The sequence below is a fragment of the Eurypyga helias genome, unplaced genomic scaffold (assembly GCF_000690775.1).
Source record: "Eurypyga helias isolate BGI_N326 unplaced genomic scaffold, ASM69077v1 scaffold12515, whole genome shotgun sequence".
NCBI lineage: Eukaryota > Metazoa > Chordata > Aves > Eurypygiformes > Eurypygidae > Eurypyga > Eurypyga helias.
In genome coordinates, this window is record NW_010253427.1 from 13,098 (window position 1) to 22,023 (window position 8,926).

Below are 8,926 nucleotides of genomic sequence, written 5' to 3' on the forward strand. Positions count from 1 at the left end.
ACAAGGTAAATACAGCAATCCATTAAAAAGGATACGATAATAGAATTGGCAGAATAATGTGAGGATTTAGTTATTCATTACATAGTCAATAGAATTGTTGGTTGCTGATCTGTCTTTTTGTACCTTAATTGTGTTCTGGGAAATAATTTATGAAACTTGACATTGACAACGTTGATGTCCGTGGGGTGTGCCAGTGGAGCTGCTCCTCTACCCAATGGTTTAGGTTCAATGGTTCTGTTCATAATGCATTCTGAATCACTTCTTGGTAAGTGAAATAGGTTTTGATCGAAAGATTAAGGTTTGATTTAATTTTTTTTTCTTCTAGCATTTTGTTTTTTGCTGAAGAAAAGAGAAATACGGAAAAGATGGACTGGAATGTAAGACCGCTCCAGAATGCTGATGCAAAGAACCTGCAAAGCGAAGAAGCATGTTACACTCCGTTGCTTTCTAGTGTACGTGTTTTTCCTCAGACAAATTCCTATTCTTCTAAAAATGGATGCACATATCCTGGAAATAACGAAATGGTGTATCTGCCAACCAGCAATGTTGCATTCCCTCTTGTAAATGCTGAAGGATTCCAAACTTCAGATCAGGCCTTACCAGGAGCATCTGTGGCCAGTAATGATTTTTTTGTCTCAAAATACTCAGTTGATCAATGTCCACTGTCCTCTGTACCACCAGCTCCAAAACCTCCTAGTCGGACATCACGTTTGCGGACAGAGATGACTCGGACTTCTTGGCCAAATTCTAATGCCTACACTTATTCTTATAGAAAGTTACCTACCCAGTCTTCTCAAATGAGTGCTGGAAATAACATGAGAAATGTATTTCAGGAACCTCAGTATGCCACTACAAACGGTTACGTTATGCAGCCACACATACCGCAGCATAACTCTATGACAGCTACAACGTTCTATCACAGTGACATTAATTCCCAGAATAATTCTATGTCTCTTGGTACATCTGGGCAACGTGTCCACAACAGAATGTATCATCACAACTCTCAATTGAAAGTTTTACACTCATTGAATCAAAGTACAGTAGCAAATGTACAGCTGCTACAACGTCAGCCAAGCCAGATGGGATCAGAAGCTGCTAGCGGACGTTCTGCTCCATCTTTGTTGCCTGCCAACTGTGATTCAAGAGCTGCAGAACAGTCTTCACTAGGCATACTACAGACAGTTCAAAATGTGCCTAACGGATACGCCTTTAGCCAACAGAGTTGCCCATCAGATCCACAAAACGCTTCTGGTTTTAATAGCGTTCTGCAACACTGTCAGAAACAGCAATCTGGAGAAGGTAGTCAGTCGGTTGGGAATGTCTGTAATTCAATTGAAAATGTGACAGCAAATAAGCCTTTTAATGAAGTGTCTGTGCCATCCCCTGGCTTTTCCAAAGAACTCTATGATATTTTGCAGGAGGTGGAAAGTATTCCTTCGGTGGCTGCTTCAAAGCCACTGAGTGATCCTGCTTCAGTTCAAGAAAGCCAGACTAGCAGTTTAATGAATGGGCCTGTTAATTCTCAGTTTTTTTCAGCAACAGCAGATGAAGGAATGGTTAAGGAAAGACTAGATTGGGAAGCTCAAAGGCTGCTCGCTATTAAAAAAAAATGTGTCCTGCTTGAAAGGATACATCTTTATAGGAGAAAAGTCTTAGCAGCTTCAGGATGTGAGAAAAGTACTCCCCCACTTCTTCCAAATTACCAAGCTACTCTTTCTAATTGTCTTCCTACTGTGCCCAACCAAAATGTACCACCTTCCTCATCTGAAACAGTGAGGACAGAGAGTACAATACTTAACTCTTCAACTGAAGAAGGAAACAACAAAAACGTAGCCAATACTGATAACAGAGGATTAGAGGTGACTAAAAGTAACCCTCAGGTGGAGCAGGGAAGCCTTTCATCAAGCTCTGCTCCTATTCCTTCTCAAAGCCAACTCCCAGCTCAGTTAAATAATCCTGAGAGCAATCCCATCTCTGAACAAAGGGATGCATATGCCTTGGCTTCTTCTCAAAAAAACATTACATCCTTGAACAGCGCTTCGTGTGTCAGTCAAGTGGATAGCTCTATCAAAACTGCATCAAAGAGTTTGCCAGTTAACCCCAAGAACTCACCATTTCTTCAGTTTTTCTTGAGCAGCACAAATACACTGAAAGAGGAGAGAGCTGGTGCTACTGCTGATAAGATACTGACTAGTCTCCTGTCTGGTGAAAAACCATTGATAGGTGCATCTGTTTCAGGTAGAAGCTTATTAAAAGACACTAGTGAGAAGAATGTAGAAGGTTTGAAAGGTGAGCAACCATTTACGGTTCACACAAACTCTTCTGTATCAGAAAAAAACAGATCTGGTAAAGCTAAATTCCAGAGTGGTGCAGCTCAGAAAGAAAAGCCATTTACTGAAAATACATCTTTTAAACAGAACAGTTATAATTACTCTGTGGAAGAGCTAAATGCATGCCTGGGCTTGTGGAGAAAGCATCCGTCGAAATCTGTAAGTGTGCAAAATAGCCAGTCAAATGAAAGCCCCAGAGTAAATCAGATTTCACCTTGCAGCCAAAATGCACAAAATAGAGAAGAAAATAATGTTCTGGTTAGTACAGAGGAAGAAACTTTGCCTACAACAACTGCTTCTGTAGGGCAAAAACTTGATACTGTGAGCTGCAATTTGATAAAAGGTTCTGAACTCCAGGTTGCGGTTGTCTCTCCTTTAGTGCTTTCTGAACAGAGAACACAGTGTGAACAGGCAGACAAAAGTCCAACATCTGCAGGGAAAACCTGTTCAGTGATTGACTCAGGAAGCACAGGTAGCTTGCAAGAAGAGGGGAAAAATGGTTTAAGTGTGATGAATACTGATAAAGGAACAAAAGAAACTGTTTGGTCACCATCCAGCAATTGTGTTCCGGCACTGAAAGTGGACTCACATTTGCAACAGACCAAATTAGCTGGTGGAAACAGAATAGTAAAAACCAGCATGGGCACAAATGATTCATATAATGAAAACCAAAGGAAAGTTAGTGAATCTGCACAAGATGCCAGAGAAAATCTGCAGCTGGGGTTACAAAACAAGCCATCTCTTCCTGAACTGGGTATCAATTTTTCGAGTCAGATCTTTCAAGATGGTATGAAAGACCACAAAGACATGCAAGCTGTGTTAGAGACAGGAGATACATCCACAGCTGTCTTGGAAGAAAAGATGTTTTGTATTTCTAGTGTATGTTCTCTTGTTGAAGGTGATAGATTTTATAATCCACAAATAGCAAGTATCTTTAGGTCAGTCCCTGAGACACATGCATTAAATGGTACCTCATCAGAGGGAAAGGCATCTGACCCGGGGCAAAAGGAGCGACAGTGGGACTTGCATAAAAATAAGGTGAGCAATAAAACTCCCCGAAGACAGAGCTTGCTGCAAAATGTGTTGGAAGAATCATCAGGTTGCATGAGTAAAGCAGGTAAGATTCTGGATGGCATCACAGCTAGTCAGTTGGAGAAGGAAAGCAATGGCAATCCTCTTAAAACAATTTCTACCTTAGAACAAAACCCGCCATTCAATGCATCTTTCAAAAATACTGACAAGGACTTGGAAATTCTTGCTAGTATAAACCAGGAGTTAGCTCAAAATTCACTTGATTTCTCCATCAGCGTAGCTGCTGAAACAAATGCAGTCACTCTTCCAAGAGACAGCAGTAAACAAAATTACATGTTCAGTAAAACTAGCACAGAAAAAGAGATGAATCTTTTTGGAGTGCAACCTGTTAAATATCTAAACAATCAGCTGTCTGAACTAGTGAAAGAGTTTCCGTATGGCATTGAAGGTGCTGATATGCTAAGAAAAGAACCAGTACAAAATGATTCTTTGGCTGAACAGAAGGAGAATCAACCTCAAAAAGAGACTCAGATTTGTGACAAGGATTCTCATTTGAAGGACTCGGTAGGTCAGAGAACAACTGTAGTGTTAAGCTCTGATCAGATGAAAGAACCGTTTCCTGAACGCAACTGGTGTTCCTCTAGTGACAGCAGGAGAGTAGCGAGTCAACAGTCAGAAAAGTCTTCAGCTGAGAAGGAGAACCTCGAAGGCGGCGTTCAACCTAGTCAGTGTCTGGGCAAGAAGACAGAAAACCCACAAGAAAACTCCAACCCCAGGGAAAAAGAAAAAAACGATTGTTCTTTAATGGGTTGTCTATCTGTAGCACGTGAAATGCCACAGTGTGCCTCTGAATTGGGAAAGTTTGATTCGGAGCAAAATGATGATCAACTTTCAAAAGCTGAAAATACCAGCTCTGCGGACAGACAAGAAAACAACGGTAAATCTGATGCTGTAACAAAGAACAACGGTGCAGTGGGAAACCTGCAAAGTTCTGAAGAAATCCCAAACAGTGTTAGCAAAATTAAAAAAGACACTTGCAAATACAGTTCTGTAATGAACACAAAAACTAGCCTAAAGGTGAATAATGAATGCGAACCGCTTACAACACAACAGGAGAAAATTAAACCACTCAATTCCTCTGAAAACCAGGATGCCAACAAATGTAAAATGAGCAGCTGGAAGGAAGAGCTGCAAATCGACAAAGGAATCTCACTGTTGGACAAAGATTTTCAGTCTGACAAGAAAGATCAGACAATCTCAGAAGAGTTGTCAGAGAAAGCTGGTCATACAGATGCAGACAACATGGCAAAGTCATCCAAAAAGAAAGAGACAATTTTGAAAAGGAAGTCCCTTTCAGAAGATAAAACCAAAACAGTTTTGGCCACAAAGTCCAAAGCAGATGTTCAAAAGTTTGCAAAGTCAGAAACTGTTGAAGTTAAGCATGTTGAAGTCAATCAAGGACTAAAACTTAAAACCCATGAAGAGAGCTCAGTTGAAGAACAGAACTGCAGGAAACAAAAGGAGATACTTGGGCAAGACGTAGGAATTAACATCAAAGAGAAAGCCAAATCATCAGCTGAAATACAACATAAAAAGCTGAAAAGTTGTCATGCTGATGCTGTAACATTGCCACATTTTGGCACGGTAGACCTAAAGTCAAGAAATCACAAATATTCTCAGCATAAAGCTATGAAAGCTCATCCTTCAGAGGAGCAGTCATACAAACGGAAGAGGAAGGAAAATATGATTGGGAAGAGAGACTCTAAGAAAACAAGGGTGGACGAGGAAAGACTGAAAAAATCTGAAACAAAGAATTCCAAGCAGCTTTCACAAAATTGCGTGATAAATACTGACAAAGCTAAAAAAAAGAATGTAGAAAACAGCTGGAAACCAAAGACCTCGTTAGCAGATCGCTCTGTGATTAAACTACAGAGAAAAAGGGCTCGACCGTCTACCATCTCTAAAAGCTACTTTTCTAATAAAGAGAGACGTCTTGATGGTCAAAACAAAGACAAGTGCTCTGAGAAAATGTTTCCTGATAAAAACCTGCTATACTTAAATAGAAGGAATAACAGATTAAAATTGCATATTCAAAAGGAACCAAAAAAACACTACCTGAACAGAGTTGCATTTAAACGTACGACACAGGAACGCATATATCTGACAAAATTGGAGACATCGCCTGTCAGACCTGTCTGGCATCTAAAGCCCAAGGTGTCACAAAACAGCCCAGATGTGAAAAGAGATGCTTCTGTCTCAGAAGCTGAGAAACCGTGCAAACAGGACATACTTGAATTCAAGCTGTGTCCAGAGATACTGTTCAGAAACCCAACCACTGATGAAGAAAGCTTAGCTGCAAAGAAATCCCTGGAAAGTGAGAAAGCTGTTGTGGCAGGTATGATGCTATCTTGATTATTAATTTATAAGTAACTTAATTTGCAATTAAAAAGTATGCACCTGTTTTTTAAATCCACGTTGTGCAAAACCAGACAGTGAAAATATGGAACTCTAGAGGCTGAAGGTTGAAATAGCTTAGCTGGCTTTCTGACAGATTGTAGCTGTGTTAAGATGGAGAAGAACACGAGACTTTTCCTTCAATTGAATGTTTTATTCTTTTCCCTTGTTTTACAGAATAAAGTTAGAGTAGTTTAGAGCATGGCAGTTTCAAGTTACTTTGTGAGAAGGCTTTGTAACCCGCCTTTAGAAGATAGCTTGGCCTGTTCACAGAAAGCAGATTCCCTTAGCTAGTTGCCAAAGGTGGTCTGATTTGTATTCAGTGTTCACCTGGATGCGTATAATTCCGGGTGTAGACAGCAGAGGGAGAGCTCTTTTGTGGCATGGAGGAGGAGAGAGGCTATGGGCCAGGCATATCCTGCAAACATTCTCCATAACCTTTGCCGCCTTTGCTGTAAGCTGCCTTTTTTCCTCCTCTTCTTCCCTATCCCCAATCTTTCGACATATTGTGGTTTTGCATTCTGAGGCATATTTGTGTGAAATTCTATATTTGATTCTAAATAAACCCAGATCTTAAATTGTACGTACTGGCTCTGGCAGTCATTGACACACCCAAAGGAAATTTCCTTTTGCATGTTCTGGTTAATGCTTGATGCTGAATAGAGACTAAAACTTAGGATACAGGAACCTCAAAAATACTTTTAAATTTTCTCTTCAGGTGTCAAGAGTAAAAAAGAAGATTGGTTAAAATGTGATCCAGTGAAGCAAAAAACGCTGCAAGAGATCTGTACAGGTGAAATGACTGCTGATAATCCATTTTGAAATACAAGTTAAATACTCTTTGCTTGGTTTTAACCGTTCCTTTGCATTAGCAAATCTTAATAAAGTATTTTAACTTATTCTGTACCAGCTCCTCTGCTGAAATTTATACTGTGGAGTAGACATACTCATTTCAAAGCTTTGTGGAGGTTTTTATTGCCATAAAATATGTTGTTGGATATTTTTGGAATTTTCCTGCATATTTGTGTGCACTTGAATTGGAGATAGCACTGGTGGCAAGATTCAAGTACAGTTTTAGCTGTAGGTAAAGCCCAAGCTACCTCTTTCCCACTTTAAAATGTAGAAAGCGACATAACAAAACGTAGTGTGAGACTATAAAACCAGAAAGTGATTATTTTATTTTATTAGGTTTTCACAGTAAGTTGATGCTGCCCACACATACAGCCATGCTCACAAGTAGCTGGACCTTTGTGTCCCAGTAGTCTGTATGGGATTACTTGTATGGCACACAGAGGAAAAGTGGTGTCACTGCTACATCTTCCTTGCTTCTCTTGATTGGCAAATTACTTTCTGGATCATCTTTTGTACCCTTTAGGGAGTCAACAGCTACAATAGTGGCATCTTTTATCTCAGGATCTTGGATATTCCATCTTTTGTAAATCTGGGGCAAGGTTGCACCCTGCTACCTTTCTTGTTTTCCTACTGGTCTCCTAGGAAGTGAAATAGTGCGTTCAGCATGCTGTAACCTTGTTGCCATCCTCTTCTTACCGGAATGCAAGTCCTCTGCTAACAAGTCATCTGTGTTGTGGTCTTGATCCAAGCAATTACATCTTTTACTGCTATTGAACGTGTCCTTGGCTATTGGCGTCTGCCATTCTCTTAGCCCTTCTGCTTATTTCTTCTCTTACTTTCACAATTGCACATTTTCATTCACACCTTTCTCAATAAGCTTTAGAAATCTCTCTTACAAAGACACCAAATGACCTTGTGCTGCTTACGGTTGTGTTGGAGATGGATTTAAATCTGAGGCGCCTGATGCTTTGGGAAGGAAGTTTGTGGCCTCCTTTTTGCCAGTGGGCAGCCTTAAGTACCACATTCATAAGGAGTGGAGTAATTTGAGAGTCAGACTTTTGCTTTAACCCGCTTCTCTGTCTGTCTTTCAGCTGAGGACAGTATTCCACTTGATACAGCTATACAGCTCCTGGATGGAAATGGCGAGGCTCTTCACATTCCAATCAAAGACTCAAAAGAGATTTTTCAGACCTACAGAAAAATATATCTGGAAAAAAAGATGCAAAAACCTTGATAGCCACTCCTGTGTCATAGGTCTTATTCAGTATCACTGGGGAAAAAATGCCACCACAAAAATGTTTAATTCATATTACTGAATAATTGTAACAAAAAAAATCGTGTGTGTGTGGGGGGTAATTGGCATTTTTTTCTCCCTATTTGCCTCATATTTGTGAATGGCTGAGATCTTATTCTGTATTTATTACACAAATATGCTTTGGTGCTGAAAATGCCATTGTGAAATGTATTGTTTCTTTTTGGCATATCTGAATCTTTTTTTAAAGATACAGGAGTTAGTTGAATTTTGACCAAAAAAAATCAAACTCATTTCAGTTGTCAGAGTTTGTTTTCTTTTCTGGTTCTGAAAAACTTCTACTTGCGGTGCTTTCCATTGCTGGCAGTGGAAAAATGTTCCTACTGGAAAGGGATTGCAGCGGATCCCCAAGCATTATAGGTTTCTTTTCTGCATATGCTAGTCTGATTGTTGTGCTTCTGACAAGGCTTCCTATTTTTGTAGAAACTTTTTTTTTTTTTTTTACTGGGAATACAAATATAAAACCCTCAAATCAGGGGATACCATGAAGTATTTATGCTGCTACCCAGTTTTCTTACATTTCTTTTTGTGAAACTTGTACAAATTGAACTCAGAGTTCTTCATCCGAACACAATTCTGTAAACTGATAGTTGACTTAAAAATACACTTGTATTTTTCTCTCTCTCTGCTTTCTTTACACTTCAAAGTGTAATTGTTGAAGTTCAGGAAGTTTGAATTCACTCTGGTCTGGACTATGCTGCTTACTTTAACCAGACTATATTTGATATCTTTGTTTATAAAGTGTTAGATAATGTTTAACTACACGTTCACTGTGACATGAGTTATATTTGTTGCTAGATATCTTTTGTTTAAGTGCCTTTTCATTATTGTTCGTAATTTTTAATTGAATCATATTTTTTCAGAAATTTAGTACTTGATTCTATCTGTTTAAACGTTTATACTGAAAGTAAAAACTCTGTAGACATTTCATTGAATAATTTTTATA

The 8,926-nt window shown here is 39.2% G+C and overlaps 1 protein-coding gene across 1 annotated transcript; it reads left to right on the forward strand.

Moving 5' to 3' along the window:
• The first annotated feature begins 365 nt into the window (after positions 1–365).
• KIAA1551 (KIAA1551 ortholog) lies at positions 366–7,902 on the forward strand. The gene is made up of 3 exons (XM_010152676.1): positions 366–5,757; positions 6,535–6,609; positions 7,760–7,902. The coding sequence occupies exons 1-3, from the start codon at positions 366–368 to the stop codon at positions 7,900–7,902; spliced, it is 5,610 nt and encodes a 1,869-aa protein (XP_010150978.1).
• The last annotated feature ends 1,024 nt before the right edge of the window (positions 7,903–8,926 follow it).

Excerpts from the sequence above, each read along its gene's own strand:
- KIAA1551 (XM_010152676.1), top strand. The coding sequence starts at position 366 with ATGGACTGGAATGTAAGACCGCTCCAGAATGCTGATGCAAAGAACCTG. Across the intron at positions 5,758-6,534 it reads TGAGAAAGCTGTTGTGGCAG|GTGTCAAGAGTAAAAAAGAA; the intron begins GTATGATGCTAT and ends TTTTCTCTTCAG. Across the intron at positions 6,610-7,759 it reads GCTGCAAGAGATCTGTACAG|CTGAGGACAGTATTCCACTT; the intron begins GTGAAATGACTG and ends TCTGTCTTTCAG.